The 24024-nt window shown below is 31.5% G+C and overlaps 2 protein-coding genes across 2 annotated transcripts in view; one reads left to right on the forward strand and one right to left on the reverse strand.

Moving 5' to 3' along the window:
* LOC123668588 (tyrosine-protein phosphatase corkscrew-like) overlaps positions 1-15631 on the forward strand; it is a 33965-nt gene extending 18334 nt beyond the window's left edge. The window contains exons 3-12 of the mRNA XM_045602316.1: positions 8567-8734; positions 8866-9016; positions 9279-9419; positions 10106-10237; positions 10344-10471; positions 11017-11178; positions 11758-11868; positions 11956-12046; positions 12661-12809; positions 15213-15631. Coding sequence (XP_045458272.1) covers positions 8567-8734; positions 8866-9016; positions 9279-9419; positions 10106-10237; positions 10344-10471; positions 11017-11178; positions 11758-11868; positions 11956-12046; positions 12661-12809; positions 15213-15233 — 1254 coding nt within the window. The 3' untranslated portion in view covers positions 15234-15631. The remainder of the gene's footprint in view (positions 1-8566; positions 8735-8865; positions 9017-9278; positions 9420-10105; positions 10238-10343; positions 10472-11016; positions 11179-11757; positions 11869-11955; positions 12047-12660; positions 12810-15212) is intronic.
* Positions 15632-19170: 3539 nt separating this feature from the next.
* Positions 19171-24024, reverse strand: part of LOC123668366 (coiled-coil domain-containing protein CG32809) — a 169589-nt gene continuing 164735 nt past the window's right edge. Inside the window, exon 23 of the mRNA XM_045602099.1 lies at positions 19171-20035. Coding sequence (XP_045458055.1) covers positions 19319-20035 — 717 coding nt within the window. The 3' untranslated portion in view covers positions 19171-19318. The remainder of the gene's footprint in view (positions 20036-24024) is intronic.

The following is a 24024-nucleotide window of genomic DNA, read 5'->3' on the forward strand; positions in this document are numbered from 1 at the left end:
ACGCTCACCATACATAGGTATTGTTAGTGATCGCCCGTATGCTTACATCGCTTCAGCCTGTAATATACCACTACTGGGCATAGGCCTCTTTCCCCATGTAGGAGAAGGATCAGAGCTTAATCCACCACGCTGCTCCAATGCGGGTTGGCGGATATATTCCCTACTATGAGTAACGATCGCTATCAGGTGTACATGATAACAATCGGGACCGACGGCTTAACGTGCACTCCGAGGCACGGTGAAGAGTCCCACAAGGACTGCACAAACACTCAGACCGCGGCAAACACCTGTATGGCCAATACAAATGTTTGTCATGTGCGGGGATTGAACCCGCAACCGCCAGCGCAACAGGTACAATCCATGGCTGTGACCGTTGCGCCAATACGGCGCCACATACGCGTGCTTACATAATGTTCAATAATATTTTTAATGACACACTGAAAAATTGTCGTTTAAGCAATATAAAATTTATTTTAGAATGTATTAGTAAAACTTTACAAAGCTTAAAGAATCCTGATTAATTATTAAAAAACTGACTTTTTATCTTTGGTGACACTATTATATATGCTAGCTGACTCCACAAACGTTGTTTTGCAATATATGTTATTAACCCCCTTAACACCCTCCTTTATAACTTAGTGGTATAAAAAATGGATGTTGTCCGATTCTCAGATCTACCCGATATGCACACAAAATTTCATAAAAATCAGTCCAGCCGTTTCGGAGGAGGATTTCGGATATATATATATTTATATAAAGAAGAATTTCTTAAAGTTTTAGAAATAGATAAAGAGTCACAACGCCTATAATATATATTCTTTGGTGCCGTAGCCACACAGCACAAGTTGGAATTAAGGAAAGAATAAATTTGATTGTGTACTAAAGACTCGATGACTTTGGATAATATAGGGAGGATAGAAATTGGACGATATTGAGCGGGGTTGGAGGTCTTAGGAAGTGGAATGACAATTGCTTTCTTCCAAAGTGTTGAAACGACATTGCATGACAGTGAGAAATTAATAATGTGAGTGACAACGGATGCAATATCATCCAACACCGGAAGAACAATCTCCAGAGAGAGATTGTCACTACCTATGGCCTTCGTGGAAATGGAACGGACATACTTCTTTACTTCGTAGCATGAGGTTGAACCGGCGCTAGTCAGCTAGTATGTTTATAAACAGTTGACATTGATCGCTTTTGGAATTCTGATATCCTGGTACTAAAATGTACTCAGATGCACTTGGTAAGATTCACCTAAACGTTATCAATGACCTTTTGCTACACATGCATTTGAGAATTACTGAAAAGGAAGGTTTTTTGAAGGAAAAAAGATTTTTATTTTATGTTTCTAATCTTTTAAAAGTTTAATTGTTATTTATTACCTTTGTACAGCTTTATATTATATTTTTTTAAATTATTATTTAAATTAATTTAATTATATAAATTTTGATTTTATTAACTGTAAAATCATTTTATTAATTGCTGCCAGCGATGATTTCCGAAATTATTTTACAAATTGAGTTGAGAATTAATTCTCTTTTCCTGCACCTGCAACTGTGCACATCTTAAGTGCATTGCCGTACTGGGAGAGCATAAATGAAAAGATATCGTTGGTGTTTTATAGGCATTGGGTACGGTCTATAAGTGTTGGAAAATATTAGATTATACAACAATATGAACATTATAATGTATTTCTTTCAGATTTGTCACAGTTCCGCGTAAATTTTTAAACTAAACAAGTAAAGAAAAGTACACAATTATATTAGAAAAAACAAAGTTTAGTTTTTGCTACTAAATTTTGTGTTATGACATCAAGTTCCTCTGTTTATTACGTTCACTTAAATATACATTAATTAGAAATAGCTGTTTAGAATTTAAATGTCCTAACAGTAATTTGACTCAATTTCTTTCACATTAAATATCTTCCCATAAAATAACAAATTTAAACTTATTTTACCAACTAGCTGTGTCTGCGACTTCGTCCGCGTGGAATTTAACAATAAAGTTATTGTTTAGTTATAAAATAAATACATTTCTAAAATAAAAGTAGCCTAAGTTACTCCTTACTACATCAGCTATCTGCCAGTGAAAGTCCCGTCAAAATCGGTCCAGCCGTTTCAGAGATTAGTCGGAACAAACAGACAGACAGACATAAATTGTAAAAAATGTCTTTTTGGTATATGTACCGTATCCATATGTCCAACCATATACATTTAGTAAAAAAGCGGTTATTTTAATATTACAAACAGACACTACAATTTTATTTATTTGTATAGATAAGTTCGTAATTATAACACAAAAGTACTATTATACAAAAGATTAATTTTAGGTGCATCCCTACACAAAATAGTCTGATGAAAGTATAAATCATTGTTATTATTGTTTGCGTTAAAAATCTAAATAGTCACACCAAATTACTGTGATTTTTTAAATGGAAATATATTATGAAAAATTTAGATGGTTTTACCATATATGTGTAGTGTAAAAATAGAACAGTGGGACGATAATCTGCAAGTACACGTTGCTTAACTTATTACTAAAAATATAATTAAATTATAAAATTTAGTATTAAATTAGTAAACTTAGTTTATAGTTAATTATTATTCTTACGAAATTAAATATTGTTTTAACTACATATTGCCACCAGTCTATATAAGTGACAGACAAAACTATTCAAATCAATAAATAAATAACTGCAACGTCGCACTATTGCGTGCAGCGATGCTACTAGGAAAACAGCAGTCATACGTAAGTAGCGCTTTCTCAATGTTTAAACAAAAATAATAATTGTATACCAAGATACGAAAGGATTAAGAAGATTTCCAACTTAAGTAAGAATTCTTACTTAAGTCAATTTATATAATAAAAATAAAATAAAATTTAAACAATTTGTTAATATAAAAACAAAATAACTGTCTTTAAACCAAGCACCATCCATTCCAAGTTTAAAAAATGTAATTAGACTCAAGTCAAGTGGATGAATAAAAAGTAGTAGCTCCTCTTCATAATAGTGTTGTTCTTCATAACACATGTTGTCAAGTGTATAATTATAGCGAGAGGATTGAATAAAAAAATTAGAAAAATAAAATAATCACTTTTATAATTGTTTTTTCTTTTTATATTTATTATTCAGAAAACCAACAGTTTTACAAATTATATATAGTATTGCTAATAACAGGTTTCCCTTAAATTAACAAATAACACTGTAACAATCGAACTTTAAATGGTAAAGTGAAATAACAAAATAATAAACTAAGAAATTCACTAACTAAGAAATTCAAACAAACTAAGAAATGCATTGTAGATGTCATTCATTCATTCGTTGTAGATGTATTAAATACCATTTATTAAGGCTGTTGTCTGTATGTTTATCATGCGACGACACATACAAACAGAATGCTTAACATAAATTTCAATCAATTGAAAGAATATCGAAACTCAATGCCGGTGGCAAAGTGAGGAACTGTCGGCTTAAAATTTAATGGTTCGGAAGAGCTTAGAATAGAGCACAGAGAGGGAGAAAAATTAGAATGAAGCACACTTTGCTTTAAACTGACATAAAGATATTAAAATTAAAATTTTGTCATATTAGTTCTAAAATACTGACGTGCTAAAATAATAGCTTTAAGCTACTTATTTGATAAAGTATTTAATACTAAACGAACCAATTATTCAAAATTCAAAAAAATTAAAAATAGTTTATTGATAATAATAAGTTTTAACAAACAAGTCGCAATGGCCCCTGTACTGGGTGGTGTCCCGTATTACTGGGTACCCCGCTCATCCACCAAGGCTTACAATATTAATCAATATCAGACAAATAATAATTAAAGAAAAAATGACATGATAAAAAATGATAATTTTTATGTGTGTGTACGTGTGCGTGTGTGTGTGTGTATGTGTGTGTGTGCGTGAGTATGTGTGTGTGTGTATAAGTGTGTAAGTGATTGAATAAACTAGTGAAATATATATAAAATAAACCCCGGAGTTTGATTACGTATGGGACGGTTAAACTAAAGAGTGGATCAAAATGGGAATTAAAAGTAAATATCATACTATATTCCATGATAAAATTTAAACTATTATGCATTAAAAATTTTGCCTTTCTAATAACATTTCAGTTTCATTGTAATTTAACGATAACAGAAGTTTAGTTAACGCGAGAGTAGCTTTAATTTTAGTAACTTTAATTATATCTACCTCTAAATCATAAGTCATCATATTTCAATTATTATAATGAATGAAAGCAGTGGTAACCAATATATTCATTTATTATTTTGCAATAAAATATATTTTATAAAAGTTTGGAATGTCGAATTTATAACTTACAGCGTATTACTTACGATCGAATATTAGTTTTTAAAGGAATTGTTTCTTTATATATCACCGAAGTGACACTTGTTATCTCGCTTGTGCTACGTTGCCACATAGTGCACATCAAAATATTTGTACCAGGCGTCCAGACACTACTCAGAAGTTAGTTGGAAACAGGGCATGCGCGAAAAGCCTAGACTGTATGCACAAATCGGTCATAGATGCATTCTGTTTGACCTAACGTCATTCCAGTTTTATTTACCGTGAAGTTGGCTTTTGATATATACAGTGTATAATATTGCACAAATGTACCAGGGGATCATATCGTCAGAGAAGGTTAAACGTGCAAGCTATTGGTCAACCCGGCACATGAATATAGGAAACGCAGTAAGTTGGATTGCATCTGCGCAAGTGTTGTCTTCTCAATCGTTGATAGTGCTCGTATACAAGAAAACTAAGATTGACCAGTGTGTGTCCATATAACTTTGTTTAAGGTAAGATTATAGCGTATTTCGCATCATAATTAAAATTCTAAATATTTGTGTAAAAGTAAATTTACAATTGTAGAATATTTATGATTTTAAAAATAAGTGAAATCGTAAAATATAAATATAAGCTAAAAATGTCGATCAAAATAGAAGGTACCCACTATTCTATACATCACATATTCTTCTTTTATGCTTATCCTTATTATTTCGTACTTATTTAAAGTTTAATAAAATGGTTGTTAATTTAAATCGAAAAACATGTAGGTAGTTGAGACAAAAGACATACTTAGTTTGTTCGCTTAATATCTTTTTTTTATAATCAGCCTATAAACATATAGCAAAAATACATAATAATAATAATAATAATAATAATTAGTGTTACTTAGGGATATGTCTAGGTGTTTGTCTAAACAAACGATTTCTTAGGTATATTAATAAAGGATACTATGTAAAAAACGCACCTTTGTGCTTATTATAAGTAAAACAATATGCTTGAGCGATTAGATTCAGGTGTATGGAGAAACATATCACCTTAGAGTGAAAAAACATAAAATTATTAACAATTTCTAACCCTAATTCTATATTACAAGTACTATATAATACTTTTATTTGTAGAAGTCGTACCTACGTGCGTGTCTAATAACTTTTCCACAAAAATATTATTTTATTTCGCGGCATCTAAATGGCTTTTATATTACGAATTTTACCTAAAGAGGCGATTGATTTATAATAATTAAACTTTAATTTTCTTTAATAGTTTAATTTCAAATCGTAGAAAATAAATAAGTACAATGACTTTTTGATTTTATTTAAAAGTACCTGGGTGACCGAGCTTAGCTGGCTATTTTTAGTAAATCGTGTTTTTTGGAAATCATATTTAAATACGAATAACATATTGATAATTTTGTTTACAAGCAAACGAAGAAAAACCGATTATATCGACAAGTAATAAATACAACGTAGGCAGACGACAAATAGTCAAGTAAATACGCATTATCAAAGATTACTCCAAAAGTTGCAATCAGATCTTGATGAAATTTAAATGTGACCACGTGATAAACATCGGCTTTCGATTAAATTAAAAATCATCAAAATCGGTACACCAAGTAAAAAGTTATGCGGATTTTCGAGAGTTTCCCTCGATTTCTCTGGGATCCCATCATCAGATCCTGGTTTCCTTATCATAGTACCAAACTAGGGATATCTCCTTTCCAACAAATTTTTTTTATCAAAATCGGTTCATAAACGACGGAGTTATCCCCGAACACATATATATATATATATATATATATATATATATATATATATGGTCGAATTGAGTAATCTCCTCCTTTTTTGAAGTTGGTTAATAAAATATAAATAATATTTTCCGATTTTACCGACACAATAATAAATAATCTGAACTGGCTATTTAAATAAAAAATCATGAGTGCAATTAGAAAAAAAATGAAAAAAATAATAGATCAGGAGACATGGGGATTTGAACCGTGGTCTTCTCAGTCGATCCCGACTGGACGATTTCCCACCTGAGCTATTACAACTTTATTGACAATGACAATTGCGAAATTCACCTTCGTATTCTAACGATATTGTAGCCATTTTTTCATTTCCTAAAAACAGGGATAAAACGACATTTTTAAAATGAATCCGAGCTATATCTATTAATCGCTTCCGAAATCCCCCGCATACTAAATTTTATGAAAGTCGTTGGAGCCGTTTCCGTGATTCAGATTCTATATATCTAAGAATTGCTCGTTTAATAGTATTAGATAGATACAAAGAATCTTAACTAAAAACATTAGCATTCGCCGGTGTGACAAAAATCATTGTTGATTTATCCGAACACCGGCATTCGACATCGTACGCTCACAATATCAAAAAGAAGTCAATAGCATAATTATAACAACTTAACAATTACAATAAGAAATTTTTACACAACTACCCTCAAAGTTTTACAAATCAATCAATCACAAAATAATACAGTCGCAGTAGCTCATCAAATTATTGTTCATTTTTACATTTAATTTTATTTAATTTGTTTACACACGTTAACGAATTTTTCATTATTATAATGGTTTTCAAAAAAAATAACGAAGTATAGAAACAAGTATATGAAGCCAAATAATTGTATGCAGTATGCATATATCTATTGCTCACTAGTTCTACACAGTTAACTATAATCACTTATTGCGAAGCGACGTCTTTCTTTTATCAATATTAATATTGCAACTTTTATTGTGGAGCCTACAGCTATAAAGCAATATGTTTTCTAATATTTTAGGATGTATCCGAAGTGACCCATATTAACTTTCTCACAGATATGCCACGATTACACGCAGGCTTTTTATCTATTTTTATTGTTAATATTGTATATTGAGCGTTGATAACGTTATAATTTTTATTTAATAGATGTAAGATTTGGAAGTTACAATATTTTCGTACTAAATTAATAAGCTGAACAATCATTACAGTAAAAATGTTGTGTCCGGCAATTTTCAGTGAACAATTCGTAATTGTGTTTAAAATTGATGTGCTACGGTGACTGTAAAATATGTATGTACTGATTGTAAGGGTAAGTTGATTTATATTGATCGTCTGTGGATAATTTATGGACAGTGGGAAACTTGTAAGGTGTATTTTAAGTAAACCGAACTTGTAACTTTTAATTTAAAATTTTGCTCATATCTAATTTGTATGTACAATATTATTTTTTATTTTGTGTAATTATAGTATCTATACATATAATAAAATGGTAGGAAAGTCAAAACTGTACATTGAATATTTTTTTAAAAGAATACTTGGGGTGTGTTCCTACAATCGATACCGAAGCCAAAAATATAGTTTTTAGAATTTTTGTTTGTTTGTCTGTTTGTTTGTATGTATGTCCGGGATAAACTCAAAAAGTACTGCATGGATTTACTTCGAATTCGGCACGAATATTATTAAGAAGTCGGGTCAACATATAGGCTACAAATTATCAAGCTACGGGGAACGAGCAGTGAATCTTTATTTCTTCAACGCATTCTGTAACAACGTGTAATCTAACGACGTATATTTGAATGTTGTTGTTATTATGTTAATAACCATATCATAAGCTAGCTTCACACTATAAATAAAGACATTCTGTAGTATATTTAGTATCAGCATTGCACCCGTGCGAATCTATACATACTACAAATAAATAAAATTGGAGTGTCTGTTTGTAATAATAAAATAACCGCTTTTTACTAAATTCATATGTATATATGTATGTTTACCAAAATAACATTTTTTTTAAATTTTGTCTTTTTATCCGTTTGTTCCGGCTAATCTCTGAAATGAATCTCTATTTTGTTAAATTTCACGCGGACGAAGTCGCGGGCACCGCTAGTAAATAAAAAAAGTTATATTCTAGTCTCCAAACACGTGACAGAAATAATGCCAGCGATTCCTTTAAGCGTCTGTTTATATTTTCCTAATAATAGACTAATACTATAAAATGGTATTGAGATAGAATAACGAGTACAACAGTTTTTTCCTTTTGTGTGAGAACGTTTCACAATAACGTATTGTAATTATAATACGCAACACAGTAGGTACATCTTCTGCGTATACTATTTACACTATTAGAAACATTATCGTTGTCAAATGAAATGCTTAATTGATAGTATCAAAATATTTATTGCCTAATTTTTAAAAATAATAGTAAGCATACTGTAAGATGATTCATATAATGTTTAAGTATTGCTTTACTCTTAAATACTTTTAACATTCGCCTTCAGGATAACAAATACGACGTGGGCAGTGGCGAGCAGTTCGAAGACTTGGTAGGGCTGATTGAACATTTTCGATCATATCCCATTATAGAGACCTCTGGTGACGCTCTACGGCTTCTGCAACCAGTCAGCGGTACACGACTGCGAGCCAACGGCATTGAAGACAAAGTCCGGGTGGGTTATAAAATAGAAGAAACCAATATCATCTTAAATATTTAAAATACCTTCAATCAGCATTTCTCGCTAAAGTTAATAATTGTAGGTAGGTGCAAAATGTAATGCAAAATATTATTATTGTGTTTCAGGCGATGAGTGCTTTTGAAATGACCGCAAGTATTGGATCGGACGTTGAATTCCATTCTCTTAAACTAGTAGACGATATGCACGTTTTTACTACAAATGAAGGAAAGAAGCTAGAAAATTTAGACAAAAACAGATATCGAAACATATTTCCATGTAAGTACCCTAAGGTCGCTATCTGAAAATGTAGAATAACCTTGTTGTAAAATACATTTTGAATAGAAAAAAATAGAGCATCTACTAGATAAAATACGCGAATTAATACCAAACTTTGGGTTAGAACCGCTACACTTTCTGTATGTTGGTTCGTTTGTGTACGTGACGGATTTGCTCTTCTCCTCCATAGATTAAAAACATTGCATTTCTTTTACTGTACAAACATGAATAGAAAGGTATGGTTACTATAATTAATTTACAGATGACCAGACCCGTGTGATATTACGCAAGTCTAATGAGCATCAATCAGATTACATTAATGCAAACTATATTCGGTCGCCTCAGATGGGTGACTCGAGCAGTTCTGTGCAGTCATCCAATGAAAGCCTCAACAGTGTTAATTGTATGTATTTTTCTTATTAACATAACTATTTCTAGTAATTTATATCATTCAAATTCTACTACCTTAAAAATCGATACATTTTAAAGCCCAGATAAAAATCGATCGTATCAATAACGATGAAAAAAACTTAGGCACGTTTAAATGAGTCAGATAATTCCGAGAAGTAGTTAAGCAATGACACGCTACACAACATAAATCCAAGGATTCGTAGACGATTGTAGTTATAAGCCAAGTTCACGGCAACGGATCCTGTTTCGGCATAACGTGTATCGTAAAATATATAAACAAGGAAAATTACCTTCATCGCTCATATATCAGACGTACGGTAATGTCATAATAATGAGATAGATTGCTCCATTGACTACAAAAATCGGAATTGCTTACGGATACTACGATTATTCACTCATATATATATATATATATATATATATATATATATATATATATATATATATATATATATATATTCTTTGTATTGGATCTTATCTAGACGATAAAACTTGGTTTTTCTAAAGTCATTATTAATTTTTCTGTTTAAAGTTTTTTATTATTATTATATTTACATATTCAATTATACATAGGTAGGTATGAATTAAGATAATGTTGAGACTGTATATGCTTAAAAAATAGTAAATATTTCTATAAACGACCGTGTTTCTTAAACAATTTGTCTTGTTTATTTCCAGCTTTAATCCTCCGAAGTGATACCAAAAAAACAATGCCATTGGTAACAAAATCTTTATCAGACGATGCGTTAAGAGAGGTGAAAAGGTGCATCAAAATGGATAAAATTAATGGCAATTTACGTAAAAATTTATGTAAGTCAGTAATATCTTACCTAACGTGTCGTAAAGTAATCAAATGTGTTTGCATCTTTATTTTGTGTCGTGTGTCAGTTATTTCTAATTTATGTTTATGTTTTAGTGAGGGATAAACTATACATAGCGACACAAGGCTGCCTCCCCAACACTATCAATGACTTCTGGCGCATGGTGTGGCAAGAAGACGTTAGAGTCATTGCTATGATCACCAATGAGGTCGAGAAAGGGAAGGTACTGAAAAAATAACTTGTAACAATATTTTTATCATTGAAACTCATTTAAATTTTAAGGACCATACACGTATATATTTTCACCCATTGGTGCCAATATGAAAAAAATATGAATTAAACTATTTAAAACATCTATATTATTTTTCCTTTTTGTAATAGTTTTTATCTTTAAAGATACAATGTTTTAAGCATACATATATGTAATTGGATGAGGGGCAGTGAGATTTTAAAGGTTGAATCACAAATATACTAAATAATGTATTTCTTAAAAAAATTGCCTCAAACTGACTTTCACCAAATTATTTTAAAAATAAAATATTATAAAAGTATGTTTAATACTATAGAAAGGTAGAAAGCTAGTAAGCTACATATTATACTAACGTTGTGATCTAAAATAATTGACACGAATGATATGACTTTATGAGAAACGTAATTTAATGTAGGTATGTTTAGAACATAAGAACCAATATCAACTTAGTTAATGAACATTACTTAAAATAAATTTAAGTTATTAAGTAATCCCTTACGTTTATATTCTTTATTCAGAGAAAATGTGAATGCTACTGGCCTTTGTCCGGTCAAGAGGTGTGTTACGATGAGTTGACGGTGAGGTCGATATCGGAAACGTGCTACGAAGACTACCTCCTCAGGGAGTTCGATGTCTGTAATAAGAACACTTGCAGGACCATCTACCAGTATCAGTATACGGTAATATTTTCTATGTAATAATTGTGTTTGAAGGCAAACGAAGAAAAACCGACTTCAAATATATTGACAAGTAATATAACGTAGGTAGACAAAAAAATTGTCAAGTAAATACGCATTATCAAAGATTACTCCAAAATTTGTAATCAGATCTCGATGAAATTTAAATGTAACCACATGATAAACATCGGCTTTCGATTAAATTAAAAATTATTAAAATCGGTGCATCCAATAAAAAGTTATGCGGATTTTCGAAAGTTGCATCGATTTCTCTAGGATCCTATTATCAGATTCTGGTTTCCTTATCATGGTACCAAACTAGGGATATCTACTTTCTGACAAAAAAAGAATTATCAAAATCGGTTCATAAACGACGGAGTTATACACACACACACACACACACACACACACACACACACACACACACACACACACACACACACACACACACATATATATATATATATATACGGTCGAATTGAGTAACCTCCTCCTTTTTTTGAAGTCGGTTATAAATAGAATCAATGAAATTATAGTTGGTTGTGTGATTTATTTAAATAACATTTATTAACATTTACGCAGGGTTGGCCTGACCACGGTACACCTCAAGATCCCGACGGAGTTCTGACTTTTATTGAAGATGTCAACAGAAGAATGTATCGGATTTCACGGGAAAAAGATGCACCCGAACATGTAAGATATTTTATGCTACTATAATTAAACCAAAATAAATTCATTCATATATCAATTCTACTTCTATAATTCTTCTAAAATTTTCAGAACGTGCTATGTGTTCATTGTTCCGCGGGCGTCGGCAGAACTGGCACCTTCATTGTTCTAGATATGCTAATCGACAAAATAAAACGTTCAGGTAAGAAAAAATCTTCTTTATGTTTACTGTTCCATTTGCCGTACAATTTTCGATGTAAGTAGTTTGAGACGTTAATGCGTGTGTGCGAATTTGCAAGCGAATAGATATTCATTAAATTAGTAATATATGCGAGTAGGTAGGTACTAACTTGCGAATATATTTTAATGTTATTGTTTCTAAGGATTAATAAAATGCTTTTGAGCAATGTTACTAGAAGTAGGCCAGGCGGTTTTAACAGTTAAATATTGTAACAGTGTGTTGTGTGTTTTTGTGTGGTAATTTGCAATATTTTGCAACTTTATCTTAGGCAAAAACCTGTATGATTAGTATAAATTTCGAGTAGATAAGCAGATGGCGTAAAAAAGACGCACTTTATGTCAAAATTTATTAAACAATATGCTGTCAGTTTAATTTTTAGTTTGCGCTGCATTTGATGCGAATTTTTGGAAATGTTACTTCTGTACCTAAGAGTTTACTACGTTTGTTGAGTTGCGATGTCAGCGTTAACTATTCTTGTTTTGCAAATTATTTGCATTTTTCGCAAAAAATAATTGGTTCGGATTTCGTTACTTGATGATATAGTTAAGTTTTGTTACGTTATTGTTTTATTGCAGGCTTTAATTGTGAGCTAGATATAAACAGCACGGTGAAATTGGTGCGAGCGCAGCGCCACGGCATGATTCAGAACAAGATGCAGTACAGATTTTTACACTTGGCCGTACAAAATTATATCGATAATAATAATATTAAGTTAAGAAAAAAGGTAAATATCGGTGGGTTGTAATTTTAACTATTTCATTATGAAAAGATATTAGACCAGTGCTTTTAGATTTTGAAACCAAACAAAATTATAGTACAATGAAACGCATTGGAAAATGAAGAGAATGCAACAAAAATAAAAAGAAAAATAAATTACGGGATCTGAGGTCGGGAAGTGGTAGGGAGGGTTAAAGGGTAAAAAAAATGTGAAAAATTCAAAAAACCAAGTTTTAGGTTTTTTCAATTTTTTCTTTTACGACATAACATTTTTTTTATGAAATTTGGTGAAAACTTACCTTTTTATGTTCCAAACACACTGTAATTTTTTTATTTAAAATTTTTTCACCTTATTTTAACCTCAATATCGAAAAAGCACCCTCATTTTCAATCGAAAATTCTCACGTCAAAATGTCAGCTTTTTGAAAAAGTCGGTAAGCTTTTTGTTCGTTGAAGTCTACTTTCTGATAGTGTAAAAAAAGATATACTTCTGTGGTAAATGTTTTTATAATTATTGAATGAATTTTGAGGTTAAGTAAAAAAAGTGTGACGACAAAAGTTGTAGATCTTTTTACTACCTACAACTTTACCATTGAACTTCTTTCCATAGGACTTCTAGTTTAGCCAGAAATCGAGATAAACCGTTACTTATACCTAAAACCAAGGGGGTTTTAGGTATAAGAAACGGTTCTACGGCACGGCATTCTACTATAATTTTTTCCACTTTTTACCATTTTCAAAAGCTAAAAGCACTGGTCTATGTAGTAAATTGTGATGTTAATGACAGCAACATTTGCGTCAATTCCATTCTTGATTATATATAGCTAGAATTTCTTTATGTACTATTGTGATATTTTTGATTTTGATGTGAGTAAAATCTATAACCTTTCTTTATAATCTTTATTTCTTAAGGTATAAAAACGAAATATTTCTTTTTATACACATCTAAGTGTATGTAACTAAAATTATATCGTTAGATATATGATATTAAATTAACGTTAGGGTTATTTTTATACTCTGGCTACCTCATATTGACATTTAACAATTAGAAAAAAATCCCAATAATAGTAATTATATATATAATATCACAATTGCATCAAAATCGCTTCAGCCTGTAATATCCCACTACTGGGCATAGGCCTATTTCCCCATGTAAGAGAAGGATCAGAGCTTAATCCACCACGCTGTTCCAATGCGGTTTGGCAGATATATTCCCTACTATGAGTAACGATCGCTATCAGGTGTACATGATAACAACTGGGACCGACGGCTTAACGTGCTCTCCGATGGCACGATGGGGAGACCCACAAGGACTGCACAAACACCCAGACCACGGCAAACACCTGTAGGGCCAATACAAATGTTTGTCATATGCGGGGATCGAACCCGCAACCGGCAGCGCAACAGGTACAATCCATGACTGTAACCGTTACGCCAACGCGGCGTCAAAATGTTAATGCTATATTACACGTAGCGTTTTTTTTTTTAAACGAGAACAATGTAATTTTTCCGTTTTTAACATTGCTATAGTCTAAGATATTTTAATTTGTTTTAAGGCCAGAAAAGTCGTTTGAAACATTTCTTTATATTAAGGGGCTACACTACCTCAGCTCGAATTCAGATTTCACCCATACTAAAAACACATGAGAATTGAGAGCGCTTGGTTGTTTTTCGCCCGAATTATATGTATTTTCTCCCCACAAACATTACCAATAGTTATTTTTTTAAAAAACGCAACATATAAAATGTTCTTCATACTTATTTTAATTACCATGCTTAATTTCAAGTCCATAACTTCTATATTTACTAAGATATTAAGGTTTTAATACAAAAATAGAGGTAATTTTGCGATTTTTTCGTATAGAGAAAATTTTATGGAATCGTGTTTTCGAAACATATGAAAGATAGTTTATGTCCTGAACTTTACCATACATAAATCTCAAACTTAAATATCCAGTAGTTTGGAAGATATGGACATCCTACCGAGTGGAAAATAAGCAATTTGAGGTAGCATACACTCTTAAAAAAAACGTTTAGTAAGGCGTGCCGCGTGGTTTACTATTTCAATGATCTGTTTAACTAGTCATTCAATTCATCTTTGATGAAGAGTATTTATTATTTACTTTAATAACAATAATAATAAAAAAATCGTATTATGAAATGAAAAAAGAAAACTAAAAACACTAATTTATTTGTTACAATTCAATTTCTATTATATGATTTATATACTGTATTTCTTATCAATTAAAATCACTTTTTCTTTGTTGATTACTTGTGTTTTCTACAATATAACTAAGAGATGGAACTCATATTTATGTATTCTTGTGATATTTCGACATCAATATCGGTTATAGAGAATAAAGCACTATTTTTTTTCAATATAAATTAATCAAAAGATTATTTTTTACAGGTAGTCACGTCTAAAGCTTGATTGGAAAAGAGAGAAAGAACCAAAGTTTTAATTACAAACTAGATGTTCAATATAAATTTATGTGTTTAAGGTTTATTTAAATGTGATCACAAATTCGATTTAAGTTTTAGTAATTAATGTTGTTCATATTTGAGTCAAACAGCAACATGGCTAGAATTTGATGTGAGCAGAAAGAGAAAGTAATTTAGTCTCAAGATTACTAAAATTTTTATGTTTAATAAAAGTATAGAAATATATCCCAGTTTAAGCCACATAAGTGTCAATCTAAGTGCAAATCTAGAGTTAGTTTCAAACGAATTTTAAGGGGCAATTATTTTTTTTTGTCCTTCACATTTCTGCATTACAAAGTTACGGTTCTGGTTATGGAGGCTAAAACCAAATAAATATATAAACCAATATTTACCATTTATTTTTATTTTTTATTTTATAGATATAGGTCTTAGTATGAAATGTTCGTGAGTTAATAGTACACTTATATTAAAATGTTTTATTATTATTATTATTATATATATATACATATATATGTATATAATAAAAATAGTCCTGTATGTCCTGTTTATAAATAAAAGATTTAATTTATTTCTAATTTTTATTTTTTGTTTTGTCAAATAACGAATAAACAAATAAATATTACTGTCTGTATTCTATCACAATACAGCCTACAAATAGAAAACCTGGGCACCCAGAAATGACCAAATAAACTCCAATATACCACCTGCACGTGTCTTGAGACAATTGGGAAATCGGTTAAAAAGTCATTTTATTCAAAGGCGAAGTGTTGTTGATACCTGCGGGAGGTTTTAAAATGGATAAAATAAAACAAGGGCTTTCTTTAACTTGACGTTTATAATTTTAATTCACAATTAGTTTAAAATGTTTGAAGCTGTTCGGTTTCAACCCAAGTAACACGAAATGTAACTAAACAGTAATACGATATAGGTATATTTTAAATAACAACATAATTACAATTTAAATAAGCTTTTAGCTACTTAATTTTGCAACAAATATAAGTTTCTATTTTACCGATACCTTACGACAATTATTTAACCTGGTACGTGTGGATGTACCTATAGTTATGTTTTATTTTGCACATTAATATTAATTTACAAAAGAACATATTTGGCACGAAATAACAAACAATATGAAGTATCCAATAATCACAATACATTTCAAATTCATCATTGTTAATATTTATATAAAAATAATCCTAATATTTTACAAATTAAATACAAAACAAGTATTAAATACATATAGTAAAGGAATGTAGAAAATACAGTTTCACAATTCCTAAGATTTAAATTATCACTGACGTATATAAATTATAACTGTACGAATTACCGGGCAATAAATAATTTTGCATGTCTGTTAGTACACAGGTGTGAGAAATATATGACAAATGATTAAAAATTATCATAACTGCTGTTATTTGCCTTATTTACCGGGATTTTTATATAATCGCCACGTGCAGTCGCTAATACTTAAAAAATATATTGTAAAAGTTCAAATCCTTTCTGGCATAAGTTCTATAAAGTGTCTTAGCAAATAAATATTTACTAAAAATATAAAATATCCCTATTATTGGTATTATTGGTAGCCTTAGATATTTAACGTTTTAAAGTTTATTTTTTATTTAATTTAACTGTTGCTAAACACGTCAGTTTATAGTGTAGCATCGTAGTTTTTGTTAATTTAGTCTGCAGTTAACCGGCCAGATTATTTTTATTTGCACCAACTTTTATCAGCTACCGTACTAAATCAGTTTTAACATCACGATAAAACATATTATTAAAATTCGTCGCATAAACCTACAGAGTATAATTTAAGATTGAAACAAATACAAAAACACCGTGTAGTATTAATCAGACGAGATTTTTTTCAAACTTACTCTTTTAAGAAATAATTTCTAAGTGCGTATTAATATTGTGCTCATATAATAAAACGGTGTAGTTCGTACGGTTCCATGTATAACGGACGTTTTTTTTTTTGTAATAATTTGCTTCAAAATTGTCGAATAAATGAGTCAATTTTGCAGTGACTACAAAAGTGAATTTTTCTCGGCTTACAGTTTTTTTCTCTTAATTTAGTAAAAAAATGCTTAGAAAAGAAATTTAATAAGGTGATAAGATTTAACTAAAATATTAGACATAAATAATCGAATCACTTGAAAAGTGAGTTTTCAACTTAAATTTAGTTTAAAAAAACTTCATTAATAATCTCGATTAACAAGAATTGTTTTATGATCCGTTCCGAAATATCATGGCACCGCAGAGCTGTTGTGATTCGCAAAAAACAGTAGAAAGCGCATATTTTTTTTACATAACAAACATACATTACCTGTTACTAAGTCTAGACTCTATACATTATCCAATGCAGATATATTTTGAGTCTAAAAATAAGAATATTTCAATACATCTACACAACAATATCACTCGTTCGTTATCTCAAGCAATTTGACCACATATATTTTTTATGGGTGAGTAATGTTCGGTTCAACTATACTAATATTATTGACGGATTTTAAAGAGCGAGTATGAATTATGTACCATTTCGATATTATACTTATATGTCACAACTAAGTGAATAGTATTGAGGTGTTTCTAAACTCAAATCAGAAAATTTAATATGTCAATTCTTATGCATTTTTAAGTATATATTTTAACTTTTGTCTCTTATCACAGTCGATTTATTTATATTGTTAATAGCTCTGGTCTGAGATATTAAATTTATATGTTTGCTAAAGAGTCGTCTTATTATGATTTGATTCCTTCACTCATAATGTGTCATGTTAGTCAGGGCCCCAGTAGATTGGTTTGATATTTTACTACTTTGCCTTTCTGTTTACTTTATTACCAGATCGGCCCAATTCTTAAACCATATTAGTGTAAATAATCATGTTATTTCAAATTGAACCGTCAAAAATATTAAATAGTTTGTAAAGAATCTAAATTTCGATACTTTTAATTGTTATCTATAATAGTATTTAGATTTCGTTGTGCCAGATGTTCAGAACCATGAATGTGTTATATAAAAAGTTAACTGCAATATAATAAAAAACGGTAAAGGTTAAATAAGGGTTTGGCACATCGTTGTAAATTATTCTTATGGTAGCATAGTGTAGGTAGAAATTTTAGGACTAGGTTAGGTTAAATATTAAGTATATTATTTATATATGTACGGTATAAGTATGTATAGGTATTGTAAGAGGGGTACCACGTTCCAACCACATTTACTCTAATAGTAAAATTTGATTACTATAGTTCTAATCGTTCTTGAAATGTTCAATAACTGCCTTCTAAGTAGAACGATACATGTATACATAGTGTAAGTGAACTCTAAGACTACTTATATTTGCAAGCAGATAATTTATACGATATGGTTCTTGAGAATGTATTTAATTTTCATAATAATTATACCGTGAAGGCTTTTTCAACGTGATTTACTTTTGTAAAACATTTAATAAGTTTATACGACAATCAATTGTTAAAGTTTAATTTAATTTAAAGATACGAAATCAGGTCTTTATATTAAAATAGTTTTTTTTAGTAATTAAACCCCCATTCAATGATTTATTGTTTTATAACATTTGGTTACAACAAGAGTTTTGAATCACACATTTTATCTGCCTGCAAACAAGGCGCAGTAATATCTAACAGGTTATTTTTTTATTGGGATAGACATAATATACTTAGGGTAACAGTGACACCATCGATAAGCTTAAACACTGACTTTTTTATTTTTTACCGTAACGCTGATATGAAACTCGGTATTCCGGTGTGCTTGCCATTTTTGTTGTTTATGAATAAGGACAAGATAACAGGTATAGAGAGAAATTTGCAGTTAGCGCAGCGCGTATATAAATTTTAAACGTATAAAAATAAAAAATAAATAGTTATTAAATAAGGAAGATATGACCATCACATTTCATATAAAAACTTAATACCCATCCATATGTATATAATAAAAGATTTCAAGAATAATGACAAATAAAATATCATTACTAATGTCATTATTGCTATTTGAATGGTATATGCTCTAAATTATTTTTTATACAACTTAGGTTAAGTTACAAAGGAAAATTGACACGGTCACAGTATGTCAGTCTCGTAAACTTTATTGGTAGTAGCGACAGTGTCAGGCGCTTTTGACTGAGAGTTGTCTGTTATCAATTCGTTTCTTTTTACGTCGCAGTCGCCGGCCAAGTGCGTCATGCTTCCCGAGATACTCGCGGGGGTTAGATTTAAGTTCATCTTGGTGAGCAAGTTGGACTCACTTCCGGTTTTCTTTAAATCTGGTAGCGCGTTAGGCGGTAGCGACGGTCCACTGCGTTGAATCATCTGCAAACGCGCATACTGCTCCTGCAGCGCTTTTTGTTTCTTCAGAAGCTCCTGGTGACGTTGCTCCAGAAGCGCCTGACGCGAAGCGGCTTTCTCGTCGTTAGGATCGGAGGGGTCGGGGCGGGGCGGGGAGGTGGGGGAGGTGGGGGAGGCGAGGGGCGAGCGGGAGGTGGTGCGCGGCGGCGGCGGCGGCGGCGCGCGGCGCGCGGCCAGCGCCAGCAGCTCGGGGTGGCGCTCGGGCACGGGCGGCTTGGGCGGGTGCTGGCCGCGCGCGCGCACCGGCGGCGACGCGTCCGTGTCGCTGCCGCTGGGGTACGAGTGCAGCCGCCGCAGCGAGCCGTCGCCGCGCGCGCCGCGCTCCGCCGGCTTCGAGAAGGTTTGCAGCTCGTCTAGTAGTGCATCGAGGGCGTTCTCCGGCCGCACGTCAGCTGCTCCCCGGCCCGCAGATGATCGCCCGCCGACGCCACCCTGCGCACCGACCGACCACTTCTAGCTTTGCTCGGCGTGCTTCGTAAAAGTTAACCACGCTGTTGCAAGTTTGTTAACATTAGTGAGATAAGAAGCTAGTTAGAGATGTAGTGAGAAATATTACAACAGCGTAGCTTATATAAGAGTAATACATAAACATTGACTCCACATAAACATTTAGAAATCATTCAAATAGTAAGATCCATCGATTAACTCTCCGTATTCACAGATAAAACTAATGTTTTTATGCGACCACAATCATTCAAAAATAATAAAATAAAAACAAAAGGCGATTGCTTCATTTTGTCGTCGAATAAGAGTGATTGCAAACAGACCGTAATTGTAGCGTGTGTTCTACATGCAGCTGACTGAGAGGAAATAACATCGTCACCAAAGATCGTCTATTCGACGACAAAAGTTGAAAGAAAATGTGTCGAGCCTATGATTTGTGGTATAGAGCCGAGGTGACATTACGAGTTTACGGAGAGGTCGTACAGGCGAAGAAATGGAAGTATGATATATATATGTTGAATACATACGTACTCGAATAACGTGAAATTGAAGATACTTCTTGTGTGACCAAAATATGCAATAAATATTTGAGAAGATAATTTCACTCTTAACAATTGTGATGATTTTGCCATTAGTCAAAATTTTTAAAAAATTGTGTAAATAGTGAGTTTAACTCTGACTACCGATCAAAGAAAGCTATGTAAAATTTAATTTTAACCATTACAGGAACTAAATATATTATAAGCTACCAGAAACTGCAATCTACCAATACTTTATATAATTATTTATTGAAAGTGCTCACTAAGATTTAATATTGCACATACGTATATTATTTAAGCGTATACAAAATTTAGAAAATATATTACCTTTGTTCCAGATGCGGGTTAGTTTTTTCAAACCAATTATACTCGATTACTTAGAACTTAACAGGCATTCGGGATGTACGGGTTCTCGCTATTTGTATTAGTATGGTGTGGGTGTATATGTGGAGTGCGAGAGAGACAGAGATAGGGCTAAGAACAGTAGAAGCGTCTACAAGCGCTGTGTACTAAGGGGATAGAGCGGAAGTGTTAATATAATCAGTGAAAGACAGGAGGGTGAATGCAGAGGTATTGGGATTGACTGGGCTCCAGGGGTTTATGGACTGCTTCTGCAATGGAGAACGAGCTGGAACAAAAACAGCAAGATGCACAAACTATTATGAAGCTCTAGAAAAATATCATGCTTGTTACGAATTAACAAAACTCCTGCAGTTAGTATTTACTTATCTATAAAAAACAGTGAATTTTTTTATCTACATTGAAATTATACCTCTACCATTGGTTTATTTTCTATTTTTTATATAGATGTCAAAATATGACAGTTTATCTTTTAAAAAAACCCTTTGATTAATAATATGTCTAGATATCGCGTTATTGTACAAGTGGATGTTAATGAAATAAAAGATATTAAAAAAAATATGTAAAAGTTTATCATTACATAATTCGGCTCAACTTTCGAATGACCAAGTGGGTGTCTTATTACAACTTTTTCAGTTACGCGTTTCTATCATTTCTTATTTTTATATAAAGTAACGAGTACGCGTACATTAAATAAACTACATAAATACGAATGTACACAACTTCTAGTTTTTGAGTATTTTATTAAATATATTTAGCATTATTTATCTTTATAATTGTACAAGCTGTACGCTGCAGTTACACACGTGTAAATTAGAGAAAAAAATAATATATATATATATATATATATATATATTATATATATATATATATATAGCCTTTGGTAAATGGGCTATCTAATAATGGGCTCATGTTACAAAATAATATTGTTATGAATTAATACTGCCTAAAAACTTTGCTTCAATATAATGAGTTATATCAATTATCAAGATAAGTTTTTGCAATATCAAAAAAAAAGACAAAATATAATACCAAATTAAGCGTCATTATGTATTATTATTTTTGCACTTAAAATATAAGGCAAGAAATGTGCGTGTCAAACGTTACTATACTATATTAAACATATTTAAAAAAAATTTACGTCTGTGAAGTTTTTATTATTTTTATTTTGATTGAATTGATTCAGCTTGTAATATCTTACTGCTGCTCACAGGCTTCTTTCTCCATGAAGGAGAAGTGTCGGAGCTTAATCCATCATCTACTATCTTATCTATAACAAATGGGATCGACAGCTTAACGTGCTCTCCGAGACACCGCGAGGAGACCCACAAGGACAGACACGGAAATAAAAGTTTGTAGAAATAAAAATATACACTCCGAGCGGGAATCAAACCTCACAACGAAACGGCACGCACTACTAACCCAGAGCGGCCGTCAATGTAGCGGTTAGATGTTAAAATGTTAGACAAAAATCTAGACATATAAATAAACAAAGTCATAAAAGTTTTATGTTACACATTACGGCTTATTTAGCGCGCCGTCTGTTTTAATGTACTTAATCATTTAAATAAAATTGCATATTTGCAAAAAAAAATCTAATATTGTATACCTAAATATAATATTTCAAATTGATACAAAATATTATATTCAAGAGAGTTTACAAAGATATATATATTAAATTGGCACTGAATATGTATAGATAAGTAATCTGTATAATCATAATGTCTATTTAAAACGGCCGGTTAATAGAAAAGTATACATCACAAGGGCGTGTTTTCATTGAGCGATAAACGACAATAATAACAACAACTTTATACCGTCCCTGTCCTACCGACTTCGAATGCGCAAGTTAACAATAATATCAAGCAAATTTTAACCTAAATTAAACGATAAATTTATAGTGTCCAATATAAAGAAAGAGTTCTCAACACTTTACTTTTTTTATTATTGCAATGCTGATACTAAATATAAAATACTAGCTGACCCGGCGAACTTCGTATCGCCTAACACAAACTTTATCGTATGGTATTAAAGTTCAAATTGACTTTTAAGTATTATCACAAATTTTTTGTATGGGAGTATAGAAAAGTGTTGTTTTTAGACTTTTTCAGGAAATTAAATTTTTTTTTAGAATTTTTCTCTCCGTAAGAACCATCCTCGTACTTCAAGGAATATTTTAAAAAAAGAATTAGCGAAATCGGTCCAACCGTTCTCGAGTTTTGCGCTTAGCAACACATTTTGCGATTCATTTTTATATATAAGAAGATATAGTGAGCTGGCCCCGCAAACGTTGCCATATATGTTATTAACCCCCGATAACTGAGAGTCATGAAAAATAGATGATGGCCGATTCTCAGGCCTACCTGATATGCACACAAAATTTCATACAAATCTGTTCAGCCGTTTCGGAGGACTATGTTAACTAACATTGTGACACGAGAATTTTTTATATAAGATATAATATATGAGCAAAAAAATGTGTTTATTTCGACATCACATTAGAAAACTCTAAAACTATCAGTGTACCTCTAGATCTTCTTATGCATGTATAATATAATACATATAAACCTCTTTCTTTGTTTAACAAAGAAAATCGAACCAAACTCCGTTGCTTGGTATTAAAGATCTAAGCAACGGAAAGATACAGACAGCGGAAGCGACTTTGTTTTATATATATAGTGATAAATATAGTATGTAGCTAGCATCTACCTATGTCACAGAACTTTAATTTTACCACACCATCCAATGGCAGGCTACACAGTAGTGACATGTCGGTATAATGTCGCCATTGACGTTCCGATATCGTGATAATGTAGGGGCATGAAAACCTACAGTACCTATATATATATATACATATTCTAGGATATCGCTAAATTAGTAGTGCAGACGTTGTGTTTGCAGATAGTTGTTTCGATATCCTGAAATACAATAAAAAAACGCCCTTATGACTAAACCTATTAGTCGTATAAAATATAAAGTGAATAAGGAGATTTATAGATAGATAAAACTGACTTAGTATCATGCTTTCATGCCCTACATTACATTACGTCTCACATGCCCAGTAATTAATACGTAAAA

This window comes from Melitaea cinxia, chromosome Z (genome assembly GCF_905220565.1).
Source record: "Melitaea cinxia chromosome Z, ilMelCinx1.1, whole genome shotgun sequence".
NCBI classification, from domain to species: Eukaryota; Metazoa; Arthropoda; class Insecta; order Lepidoptera; family Nymphalidae; genus Melitaea; species Melitaea cinxia.